At 40.6% G+C, this 13,264-nt stretch overlaps 1 protein-coding gene across 1 annotated transcript in view; it reads right to left on the bottom strand.

Moving 5' to 3' along the window:
* The window catches only part of cnbd1 (cyclic nucleotide binding domain containing 1), a 140,162-nt gene that overhangs the window by 12,870 nt on the left and 114,028 nt on the right, over positions 1-13,264 (bottom strand). Inside the window, exons 9-10 of the mRNA XM_072256663.1 lie at positions 10,988-11,097; positions 7,640-7,790 (exon numbers count right to left, since the gene is read on the bottom strand). Coding sequence (XP_072112764.1) covers positions 7,640-7,790; positions 10,988-11,097 — 261 coding nt within the window. The remainder of the gene's footprint in view (positions 1-7,639; positions 7,791-10,987; positions 11,098-13,264) is intronic.

Here is a 13,264-nt window from a genome sequence, read left to right as displayed (position 1 = left end):
ATATAGATCCTGCAAATGTATAATGAAAACGTTTACATATAAGTAAGTTTCCACCTGCAAAGTAGGAAGCATTCAAAGGTGAAATAAAGGCCCTTACACTCATGTAAAGGTGAATGCCAAGGAAAGCAAATAGAGGGAATCCTGGATGACATGGAATATCAAAGGTTGGTTAAACATAAAAAAGGAAGGATGTAGCAGATATAAAGAAGTAAAGATAGGGAAGATTTATCAAGAGAATCAAAGTGTACGAAGGTGCTTAACAAGGAAATTAGGAAAGCAAGCAACACACACAAACTGCTGGGGTAACTCAACAGGCCAGACAACATGGAAAAGAATAAACCGTTGACGATTCGGGCCGAGACTTTGCATCAAAACTGGAGAAAAAAAAGATGGGAAGTCAGGGTAAGAAGGTGGGGGAAGGGAGGGAGAAATATAAGGTAGTAGGTGATAGGTGAAACTGGGAGGGGGAGGGGTGAAGTAAAGAGCTGGAATGTCAGTTGGTGAAACAGATAAAGGGCTGGAGAAGGGGGAATCTGATAGAAAAGGACAGAAGGCTATGGAAGAAAGGGAAGGGGGAGGTGCACCAGAGGAAGGTGATGGGCAGGTAAGGAGATAATGTGAGAGAGGCAAATGGGAATGGTGACCCAAAGTTCGAGAAATTGATGTTCATGCTATCAGGTTGGAGGCTACCCAGACAGAGTACAAGGTGTTGCTCCTCCACCCTGTGTGTGGCCTCATTGTGGGAGTAGAGGAGGCCATGGACTGACATGTTGGAACGGGAATGGTAAGTCGAATTAAAATGGATGGCCACTTGGAGATCCCACTTTTTCTGGCAGATGGAGCGTAGGTACTCGGTGACGTGGCCTCCCAATTTACGTCAGTCTCATCAATATACAGGAGGCCATACTGAGAGCACCAGATACAATAGATGACACCAAAAGACGCACAAGTGAAGTGTCGCCTCACCTGGAAGGACTGTTTGGGGCCTTGAATGGTAGTGAGGGTGGAGGCGTAGGGGCAGATTTAACACTTTTTCCGTTTGCAAGGATAAGCACCAGGAGGGAGATCAGTGGGGAGGATGAATGGACAAGTCGCGTAGGGAGCAATCCCTATGGAAGGCAGAAAGTGGGGAAGAACGAAAGATGTGCTTGGTGGTGGGATTCTATTGGAGATGGCAGAAGTCATGGAGAATTATGTGCTGGACGTGATGGTTGGTGGGGTGGTAGTGAGGACAAGAGGAACCCTACCCCTGGTGGGGTGGCAGGTGGATGGGGCAAGGTAAACATGCACAAAATGGACAGTGTTGATGGTGGGGGAAAGGAAGCCTCTTCCTTTGAAGGAGGAGGACATCTCCTACATTCTAGAATGAAAAGCCTCATCCTGCAAGAAGCTGCGGTGGAAGTGGAGGAATTGAGAGAAGGAGATGGCATTTTTACAAGTAACAGGATGCAAAGAGGTATAGTCTAAGTAGCTGTGAGAGTCAGTGGGTTTATAAAAGATATCAGTAGATAAGCTGTCTCCAGAGGTAAAGACAGAAAGATCAAGAAAGTGGAGGGAGGTGTTGGAAATAGACCAGGTAAATTTGGTAACAGGCTGGAAGTTGGAGGCAAAGTTGATGTCAACAAGCTCCACATGGGTGCAAGAAGCAGCACCGATGCAGTCAGTGATGTAGCGCAGGAAAAGTTGAGGATTGATGCTACTGCAGGCTTGGAACATAGACTGTTCCATGTAGCTGACAAAAAGGCTGGCATAGCTGGGACCCATGGAAAGCAAAGAAGGGTCACTGATACACAATAGTATCGTAAGGTATTTTCTAATTATTTTAGGAATAGTTAGAGAAAGATTTGTACCTATTAAGAATAACAGGGCAATCTACTGTAAGGCCAGAAGGTGAGGTCCTAAATGAATCCTTAGCTGGAATGGTTGGTCTCTTGTGTCTGGTAAACAGGGATTTATTCAGGCGACAAGCAGGTGGACCAGCAGAGAGGGGAGTCACACACTCATGTGGACTAACAATTGGTAAACGATGGAAAATAAATCAAATGGATCATGTTGATGGGTGTCATCCAAAGGGATCAATGCCTGTGCCCTGGTTATTCACTATCCAGAGAAACAATTTGCCCGAGAATCCAAATCTCATTTGTTTCCCATTGAAGGGTGGAGAGCAGAGCAACAATCATGGAAAAATGACCACAAGAGGGAGGACACTGAAAAGGAAAAGGAATCTGTGGTTTCATCCAACCAATCGAAGACAGCGGAGGGTACTACCATTCCCCAGACACTCAATGGAGGCGGGCATTAAGCTTCATGATCATTTGCACAAACTAATACTGGGTAGTAGATCAAGGTGGGGCAGTGTGGGGGTGCGGAGAATGCACTCTGTCAGTGTACTAGGAAGTGGAAATGATGTTATTTTCAGTGCGTGGTGGGTGGAAGAGAGGAAGAGCACCTTATTTTGCCGTTTTAAAGTTTTATTGTTGTTTTCGTTGTTATGTTGTTCTGTTGAACATGATGGGCATGCTACGTTGGTGCGAAATATGTGGCGATATTGCGGCACTACATCCTTAGCTTGTTAACGCAAGTGACATATTTCACTGGATAGGTTGATATATACATGATAAATAAATTAATCTGAATACTTCCATTGCTATTCACAGAGTGGAAATTGAAATTCTAGTGCAAGTCTCCATAAGCATAGAACCATAGAAACTACAGCACAGAAACAGGCCTTTTGGCCCTTCTTGGCTGTGCCAAACCATTTTCTGCCTAGTCCCACTGACCTGCACACGGACCATATTCCTTCATACACCTCCCATCCATGTATCTGTCCAATTTATTCTTAAATGTTAAAAAAGAACCCGCATTTACCACCTCGTCTGGCAGCTCATTCCATACTCCCACCACTCTCTGTGTGAAGAAGCCCCCGCTAATGTTCCCTTTAAACTTTTCCCTCCTCACCCTTAACCCATGTCCTCTGGTTTTTTTCTCCCCTTGCCTCAGTGGAAAAAGCCTGCTTGCATTCACTCTATCTATACCCATCATAATTTTATATACCTCTATCAAATCTCCCCTCATTCTTCTACGCTCTAGGGAATAAAGTTCTAACCTTTTCAACCTTTCTCTGTAACTGAGTTTCTCAAGTCCCGGCAACATCCTTGTAAACCTTCTCTGCACTCTTTCAACCTTATTTATATCCTTCCTGTAATTTGGTGACCAAAACTGAACACAATACTCCAGATTCGGCCTCACCAATGTCTTATACAACCTCATCATAACATTCCAGCTCTTATACTCAATACTTTGATTAATAAAGGCCAATGTACCAAAAGCTCTCTTTACGACCCTATCTCCCTGTGACGCCACTTTTAGGGAATTTTGTGTCTGTATTCCCAGATCCCTGTGTTCCACTGCACTCCTCAGTGCCTTACCATTAACCCTGTATGTTCTACCTTGGTTTGTCCTTCCAATGTGCAATACCTCACACTTGTCTGTATTAAATTCCATCTGCCATTTTTCAGCCCATTTTTCCAGCTGGTCCAAGTCCCTCTGCAGGCTCTGAAAACCTTCCTCACTGTCTACTACACCTCCAATCTTTGTATCATCAGCAAATTTTCTGATTCAATTTAGCACATTATCATCCAGATCATTGATATAGATGACAAATAACAATGGACCCAGCACTGATCCCTGTGGCACACCACTAGTCACAGGCCTCCACTCGGAGAAGCAATTCTCTACTACCACTCTTTGGCTTCTTCCATTGAGCCAATGTCTAATCCAATTTACCACCTCTCCATGTATACCTAGCGACTGAATTTTCCTAACTAATCTCCCATGGGGGACCTTGTCAAAGGCCTTACTGAAGTGCATGTAGACAATATCCACTGCCTTCCCTTCATCCACTTTCCTGGTAACCTCCTCGAAAAACTCCAATAGATTGGTCAAACATGACCTACCACACAGAAAGCCATGTTGACTCTCCCTAATAAGTCCCTGTCTATCCAAATGCTTGTAGATTCTGTCTCTTAGTACTCACTCCAATAACTTACCTACTACCGATGTTAAATTTACTGGCCTATAATTTCCCGGATTACTTTTCGATCCTTTTTTAAACAACGGAACAACATGAACCACTCTCCAATCCTCCGGCACCTCACCTGTAGACAGCAACATTTTAAATATTTCTGCCAGGGCCCCCGCAATTTCAACACTAGTCTCCTTCAAGGTCCGAGGGAACACCCTGTCAGGTCCCGGGGATTTATCCACTTTAATTTTCCTCAAGACAGCAAGGACCTCCTCCTTTTCGATCTGTACAGTTTCCATGATCTCACTACTTGTTTCCCTTAATTCCATAGACTTCATGCCAGTTTCCTTAGTAAATACAGGCACAAAAAACCTATTTAAGATCTCCCCAATTTCCTTTGGTTCCACACATAGCCGACCACTCTGATCTTCAAGAGGACCAATTTTATCCCTTACAATCCTTTTGCTCTTAATATACCTGTAAAAGCTCTTTGGATTATCCTTCACCTTGACTGCCAAGGCAACCTCATGTCTTCTTTTAGCCCTCCTGATTTCTTTCTTAAGTATTTTCTTGCACTTCTTATACTCCTCAAGCACCTTATTTACTCCCTGCTTCCTATACATGTCATACAACTCCCTCTTCTTCTTTATCAGAGTTGCAATATCCCTTGAGAACCAAGGTTCCTTATTCCTATTCACTTTGCCTTTAATCCTGACAGGAACATACAAATTCTGCATTCTCAAAATTTCTCCTTTGAAGGCTTCCCACTTACCAATCACATCCTTGCCAGAGAACAACCTATCCCAATCCATGCTTTTTAGATCCTTTCTCATTTCTTCAAATTTGACCTTCTTCCAGTTAAGAACCTCAACCCTAGGACCAGATCTATCCTTGTCCATGATCAAGTTGAAACTAATGGTGTTATGATCACTGGAACCAAAGTGCTCCCCTACACAGACTTCTGTCACTTGTCCTAACTCGTTTCCTAACAGGAGATCCAATATTGCATCCCCTCTAGTTGGTCCCTCTATATATTGATTTAGAAAACTCTCCTGAACATATTTTACAAACTCTAAACCATCTAGACCCCTAACAGTATGGGAGTTCCAATCAATATATGGAAAATTAAAATCCCCTACCACCACAACTTTATGTTTCCTGCAGTTGCCCGCTATCTTTCTGCAGATTTGCTCTTCCAATTCTCGTTGACTATTGGGTGGTCTATAATACAATCCCACTAATGTGAAACAATGGAAGTACTCAATACTTTACTGGACTTAAAGGAGATTTATCCCAGGGTGCTGAAGGAGGCAAGTAAAGAGACTGATTATTTATTTCTATCCATATATAATGCCTGATCTGCTGAGTCCTTCCAGCATTTTGACCGTGTGTTACAAGAGATTGCTGGTGTTCTGGCTGAAATTTTTTAATCTTTTCTGATCACAAGTGAGGTGCCAGATGACTAGAAAACTGTTAATGTGATCTGCCTTTTTAACGGCAGCAGAAAAAAAAACCCGAACAATTATGGATTTGTGAGCCCAACATTAGTAGAAGAGAAGTTATTGGAAAAACTTCTGAGGAACAAGATTTACATCTCCTTGGAAAGATAAGGTGAGTCAGAAATAGACAGCATAGCTTTGTTAAAGGTAAGTACTGTCTAACAAACTGATTTAAACTCTTGAGGTAGCTGCAAAGTGTATTAATGAAGACACCTCATTAGATCTGGTTTACTTGGAATTCAGTAAGGTCTTCAACAAGATCCTGAATGGAAGACTGGTCCACAAGATTAGGGACCAGAGAAAGTTGGCAAATTGAATCCAAAATTGGCTTGGCAATAGGAGAGAGTGGGTGATGTTAGAGGGTTGTTTTTTGACTCACTGTCGGTGATGAGTGGTGTTCAATATGGATTGATGCTGGAATCCTTGTTTGTAATATGCAGTATGTGAATGATGTGGATGTAGGCAGCTTTATTAGTAAGCTAGCAGATGCCACTAAAATTGCTGGAGTTGTTGACAGTGTGGATGGCAGCCTTAGACATAGGGTTCAAAGTTCAAAGTAAATTTATGATCAAAGTATATATAAAATCCTGAGATGCATTTTCTTACGGATAAACTCAATAAATCTATAAAAGAATAATGACCATAATAGAAAGGTTTTTTTGATGGTCAAATGACCTGAGAAACAGCAGTTCTTGATAAGTGTGACAATGCATTTTGTGAGTACTAATGTAGCTAAGGTGTGTGCCATGAATGGTATGGTCCTGGGGCATACTGAGGAACAAAGGGATCTTGCTTGCAAGTTCAAAGATTTTTAAGGTTGACAGTATAGTTAGATAGTGAAGTTAAGGAGGAGTATGGGCTGTTGCACATCATTAATCATGGCACTGACTATGAGAGCAAGGAGGCTATGCTCCAACAGTAGTCAGACCTCATGCCGTTGCTCTGGTCACCACATTATAGGAAAGATATGATGGTGCTGGAGAGGATGTGGAGAAGATTAACCAGGATGTTTTCCGAGATGGAACATTTTATGATGAGAGATCGAAGACGCTGAGTTTGCTTCTTCTAGACCACAGGAGATTAAGAAGGGTATTGAGGTTTTTAAATAATGAAAGACTGCATAGGTGAATAAAACTAGAGAACATAGATTTAGGGGTAGGGTAAAAGATTTATCATGAATTTGAAGGGGGTTCCTTTTCACTGAGAGAGTGGTGAGTATTTGGAATGCACTGACAGAGAGGAGATGGAAGTGGCATTTAAGAGGTGACTAAATGATCATTCAAATCACCTGAGCATTGAAGGCTATGGGCCAGATGCTCCAAGATGGGATTAATACATATGGGTCCCACTGGTCTGTTTGGACATGGTGGGCTGAATTAGCCTGTTTCCATGCTCTACGAGTTGTAAATAAATAAATTTCAGAGGACATTTCACTGATATGCAGCTATAAATTTCCAAAACAAGATGATGATTTGTATTAAATAATCTTTGCTATGTACATGAGCAATACAAATAGGAGACATCTGGTCCCATGAATTGCTCCACTATGCTGTAAAGATAATGGCTAATTTTCCACCTGAATGCTGTTTCCCAGCACCATATCCTTGATGTCCAGAAATCTCTCATCTGTGTTTTGAATGATCATAATAACTGGGCTTCTGGTGAAGAGCATTCCAAAGGTTCACCACCCTCTAAGTGAAGAAATATCTTCACACCTCAGTCCTAAAGGGTTAATTCCTTATTCTCAACTGTGCCACCTTGTCTTAGGCTTCTAAGCAATGGAAATAACTTCCCTGCATTTAGCTTGTCAAACGCTTCAAGAATTGTTTCAATGAGATCTCCTCTCATTCTTCTAAACTCCAATAAATCGACCCAATCTCTCTTCATATAACAGCTATCCCAAAAGTCAGTCCAGAGATTATAGAGTTCCAGTCTACTCATTCTCTGTTTGTAAGGCAAACTAATTGAATGAATCTTCATTGCTTTCAATATATGCAAAGTGAACCCTTATTTCAATAAGAATATCAAAACTATCCACAATCTAGCTGGTAGTGTCTTGCCAAAGCAATACATCAGTGTATTCAGTAAATTAAGGTAAAGAGTTTTTGACCATTACCTAACAAATCATGATCTGAAATAACTCCAAGTTCAACTTTCGTTGCTGTGATAATTGAACAGGTGAAGGGTTTTTTAAGAAGAATGCTGATCTCTCCAAAAGATTCATTTTCTCCAAGTTTTCCCATGATAACTTGCTTCAATTCACTTACCTAGCAAGAAAATGATGTAAAAATCAACTTAAATGACACAAAACAAGTGACATTTCAAGCTGAAACTGAGTGAATAAAATGTCAGAAATAAAGCCCAACACTGATAAGACATCCAGGACTGCCAGCCCAAAATACACAGAAATGAGCCTCTATTAGCTCCATTAAAAGAAATTGAAGTTTTATAGAGGTCAGCCAAATTACACATCTGGTGTCCTAACTGGGCTACACTTCAAGCAATACACATCAAAGTTGCTGGTGAACGCAGCAGGCCAGGCAGCATCTCTAGGAAGAGGTACAGTCGACATTTCAGGCCGAGACCCTTCGTGAGTCCCGGAGGAGGAACTCCGCAGGCCAGGCAGCATCTATGGAAAAGACTATAGTCGATGTTTCAGGCCAAGACCCTCCATCAGGACTGGTGGAAAAAAGATGTGAGTCAGAGTTAGAAGGTGGGGGGAAGGTGATAGGTGAAACCTGGAGGGGGAGAGGTGAAGTAACGAGCCGGGAGGTTGATTGGTGAGAGAGGTACAGGGCTGCAGAAGGGGGAATCTAATAGGAGAGGACAGAAGGCCATGGAAGGAAGAAAAAGGGGAGGAATATCAGAGGGAGGCAATAGGCAGGCAAGGAGATAAGGTGAGAGAGGGTAAAGGGGATGGAGAATGAAGAAGGGGTGGGGGGGATCATTACCGTAAGTTCGAGAAATCAATTTTCATGCTATCAGGTTGGAGGCTACCTAGATGGAAGACAAGGTGTTGCTCCTCCAACCGGAGTATGGCCTCATCGCAATAGTAGAGGAGGCCATGGATTGACATGTTGGAATGGGAAGGGATATTCAGTGACTTGGAAATTTTCTTGCATCCATCTCCTGACTTGTGCTTTTCAATAGCCTTTTCCACGAAGTTGATTGGAGTATTCTTTTGTCTTTATGGTGTAATTTTTGCCAGGATACAGACTCAGCAGCAGCTGGACCTTCTAGATACAGGTGTATTTTTACTACAATCAATTGAAAAACCTTGACTGCACACAGTGATCTCAGTTTAACTAATTATGTGACTTCTAAAACCAAATGGCTGCACCAGCCAAGGGGGTGAATACTTACGCAATCAATTATTTTGGTGTCTTATATTTGTAATTAATTTTGATTACTTTGTTAAGATCAGTTTTCACTTTGACATGAAAATGTCTTTTCTGTTGATCGGTGTCAAAAAAAGCCAAATTAAATCCACTGTGACTCAATGTTGTGAAACAATATTTTTTGGGGGGATACTTTTTCTAGGCACTGTATATATGATGTGTAGATATTACTAAAGTGATCTACATTTATTAAAAGCAGAATTATTTACTCTGCACTCTGATCACAGATGTGCTGAGTAAATAAGCAGAACATAGTGGATAAAGATATGCTGGTTAGTGGGGAAATAATAAATAGTGGTCTAGTAAATGTGGTAATGGGAGAAATTGCCCATTTTAACAGGAAAAAAAGTATAATATCCAAATGGAGAGAGAATGCAGAACTCTGAGATGCAGAGGGATCTGGAGATCTGGTATCCTGATGCACACTTTGCAAAAGACTATAATACAAGCACAGCAAGTAATTAGGAAAGCTGCAAAATGTTATAGTTTATTACTAGGGGACTTGAACTCAAAGATGGGGAGGCAGTGCTCAACTTATATAGGGTATTGTGAGACCTCATCTGAAATATTATAAATGGAATTGATTTCCTTATTTGGGTAAACAATGTAAGCAATTCAATACCTGGAAAAAGGGATGTACTATATGAGGAAAGGCCAGAAAACTGAGAGAACTTGAATGGAATTTTCAACATCTTGATGGGTAAAATGAAGAATATGTTTCCAGGGAACACTGTTGAAACATATATGGGTCATCATTAAATAATTGATGAAGTAGTTTTCTTTCCCCTCTTTGAGAGAGTCAACAGTCTTCAGAATTCTGGTTCTCAAGTGGTGATGGAAATAGAACCCTTGAATACTTTTAAGGCAGAGTGAAATAGATTCTTGATTGGTGAGGCTGTGGAAGTTATAACAGGTTGAAAGGAATGCAGGGTTGAGATATAATCATTTCAGTCATGATCTCATTAAAGAGCAGAGCTGGGGTTGAGTAATCTATTCTTGCTCCTAATTCATATATTGCTTTATTTGAATTTAACTAAAATGTTCTGTTTCACTGTGTGCACTATAAAACTTTGCTGTTGCATCTTAACAATCTATCATATTTAACTTTCTTGACCAGAAGAGGCAAGATGACCAGGCTCTGAAGAACTATATACCTGTAGTTGATACATTAGATACATCCAAAGCTGAGGTATTAATATGCGTAATTCCTACTAAATCCAGCCATTGTGCTAAATTAAAAATTGGAGGCTGATTTAAACTATCAATAGAAAATCTAACAGTTGTTCAAGATGTCATGATTGATTCTTTAGACCATATTTTGGCCCAAGCATGGGAACTTACAATCATTCCTAAGCAATGTAACATCATGGGATAAATCTACCAAGGCGTGACAACAAAAAAAAGTTACTGTTAAGGCATCAAGCTGATTGCTATAACAGGAAATCAGTTTGCTCACAACCTTACAAGATTATGACTACTTCGGAAGAAATCTAAAGGGAAAGAATTTCACTACAACAGATGCAAAATGCTGGAGGAATTCAGCAGGTCGAGCAGCATCTATGGAAAATAGTAAACAGTCAACATTTCAGGTCAAGACCTTTCTTCAGGACTTGCATTTTAATTACCATAACTTCTGTTTTCATTTCACTTAAGTTAATTTGTATCCAGATTTTTTCTGGCATATCTTTTTACAATAGTAAAAAAAATTGCTGTAGGAACTCAGTGAGTCAAGCAGCATCAATGGCTGGAAATGAGTAGTTGACGTTTCTGACTCGAAGCACAGCTTCAATTCGAAATGTCATCAATTGCTTTCCTCCTACAGATGTTGCCTGACCAACTGCGTTCACCCAGCAGATTGTTTGTTGCTCCAGAGTACAGTTTCTACAGTCTCTTCTGTCTTCCTGGGTTTGCATGCATTTGATTCCTGTAATATTTGGAAATACTAAGTGAAATAATTACAGATCTTACAATGTATATCCATTACATAGAGTGAATAATAATAATAATAAAATGCACTCGAGTTTGTATACCCGACTTAATAAATTACAATTTATCAAATGTTTTACCGTTTTTCCAAGTGGAATGTTCACCAGGCCTTCTATGTCTTTGAAAATGTTGCACTGGCCAGACTTTATGTATCCTACAAGTGAACTGATTTCACCTTCTTTTACTATAACTGAAAGTAAAGGTAAAAGATAAGAGTATTAAGCAGTTCAGATACTTTATTTTCCAGCAGGTAGAATTATTACTAAAAGATATATGAAACAATAGTGCAGAATCTTCAAATCCGCAAGAAAGGTAAAAAGTGTTGGAGGTACTTTTTAAGATCAGGTGGCACTTGTAGGAGACAGAGTTAACAACCTTACAAGTCAATGACCTCTCATCATTACTCATTCAAAGTCAAACTTGAAATATTCACTGTTTCTTTCTCCACAACTGCAACTCCACCTACTGATAATGAAAAGTCTTTTCTGTTCTATTTATACCTGGAGAGTTTTTTTTAATTGCCTTTAGCTCTATGAACTATTTTCATGAAACTTCAGGTAACTGGGGAAAAATATACTGGTTCCAATGTGTCCGAAATAACTGGAATCCACTGTTTTACATGCTTATAAAAAGATGAGTTTGTAAAATTAGCTTTAAATATTTAATCAATTGTTATAATTATCTGAAGAGATTAATAATTTTAATATATTGTGAATAATTTTGCATGCTTCACCAGCAGTTTAATTTAATATTTGTTTTAATACTGAGAACTATCATTTAAAATAAGTGAGTTAACATTTCAGTCCTCCCCAGGATGTGAATTTCTAACTGTGGTACAGTCTGTACATATGAAACAAGTATTTGGAGACCAATGACATAGATTTGCCAGGTGCTGCAGGTCTGAAGGCATCTTCCTACCACTGGGATTTTGACTTGTGGACACATTTCCAATTTGCAAACTGTGTGGAGTTACAAACAGTTCACAGAAATGGAACTTCGCCCTAACCTGGGAGGACCTGTACATTGACAGATAAAATTATAAATCCATAGCCATGCATGAGCATAAATACTAAAATTTTATGGATGCACAGGTAATGTGGCACCAACAGGTTTAAAGGTTGCATGAAAGAACCTGAAGATAGAGACTTTTCACTCCAATGCAAAATCTTGGTGAGTAGAATGATAAGCACAACTAAGTGGCCACCCAGGGCTTAGTGAAGTGTGGAGCAACCAGGTGTATTGCCATCCTCATTAATGCATTCCACAATTTTTAAAGGGGAGGTGACCACTGAACCCAACCAAGCATTACTGGAATTACTGCACAATATGTAGAGTACAGGAAATGATGATAGAATAGAAATGGGAAAATGCATTCTGCTTCATTCACTGTAGGTTTTCACTGCAGTTTCACATTTGAGCAATATGTTCATGATGTGCTATTCTCAACCAAATGAGAGTAATTTATAAAAGCAGTCACTTTATCAGTGGGTGGAGAAGAATTCCTGCCTGCTGTTAAATCATGGACTCCTGTGCAAACTGAACAAAGTACCAGTGCATAATTGATCTGATTTGACACTGCAAGCACTAAATCATGATTACAATGAGACTAATGTCACAATCCGGTTACTCCACATATGTGATGGTAGGATATCTGCCTGAGCTACAGTCCATTAATTGCACCATAAATGTGCAAGGCTACATCACACTCAAAAATTTGAAACAAATCAACACCTTTATCATCCTTACAATGAGTGCTACAGGACCAAATTACAGGTTTCTTCAAACTAATAAATCAAAAGTAAGAAAAGGAGGTTACCTCAGGGACCAAAGACCTATATGGGGCCAAGGAAATATGTGATGTCACTGTGATAAAAACCTTCATCGCACATGGTTATAAAAAGCCATGGATGACAACAGAGGTGCGTTCACTACTGCAGGCCCGTGACACAGCCTACAGATCGGGGGGACAGGAGTGCGCTTTGCTCAGCCAGGTCTGCGCTTTCACTAGGGATCAGAAAAGCGAAAAGGGCCTATGCGGGCAAAATACATGGACACTTCTGTGACACAGGTGACACCAGACGGATGTGGCAGGGAATTAAAGCTCTGACAGACTACAAGATCAGGCAGAAAACTGACGACAGCGACACTTCTCTACCAGACAGGCTTAACAATTTCTTTGCCCGCTTCGAAGCATCAAACACTACAGCAAGGGGGAGAGCCAGTCCCTTTTTACCATCTGACCAGCCGGCTCCAATCATTGATCCAGAGCAAACACGGAGGACCCTTGCCAGGGTCGACCCAAGAAAGCAGGAGGTCCCAACAACAACCCTGGATGTGTGCTCAAGGAATGTGCTGAT

The sequence above is a fragment of the Mobula birostris genome, chromosome 1 (assembly GCF_030028105.1).
Source record: "Mobula birostris isolate sMobBir1 chromosome 1, sMobBir1.hap1, whole genome shotgun sequence".
In the NCBI taxonomy this organism is placed as follows: domain Eukaryota; kingdom Metazoa; phylum Chordata; class Chondrichthyes; order Myliobatiformes; family Myliobatidae; genus Mobula; species Mobula birostris.
Note: the sequence above shows the minus strand (reverse complement) of the source record. Positions and strands in the feature narration are given on the sequence as shown.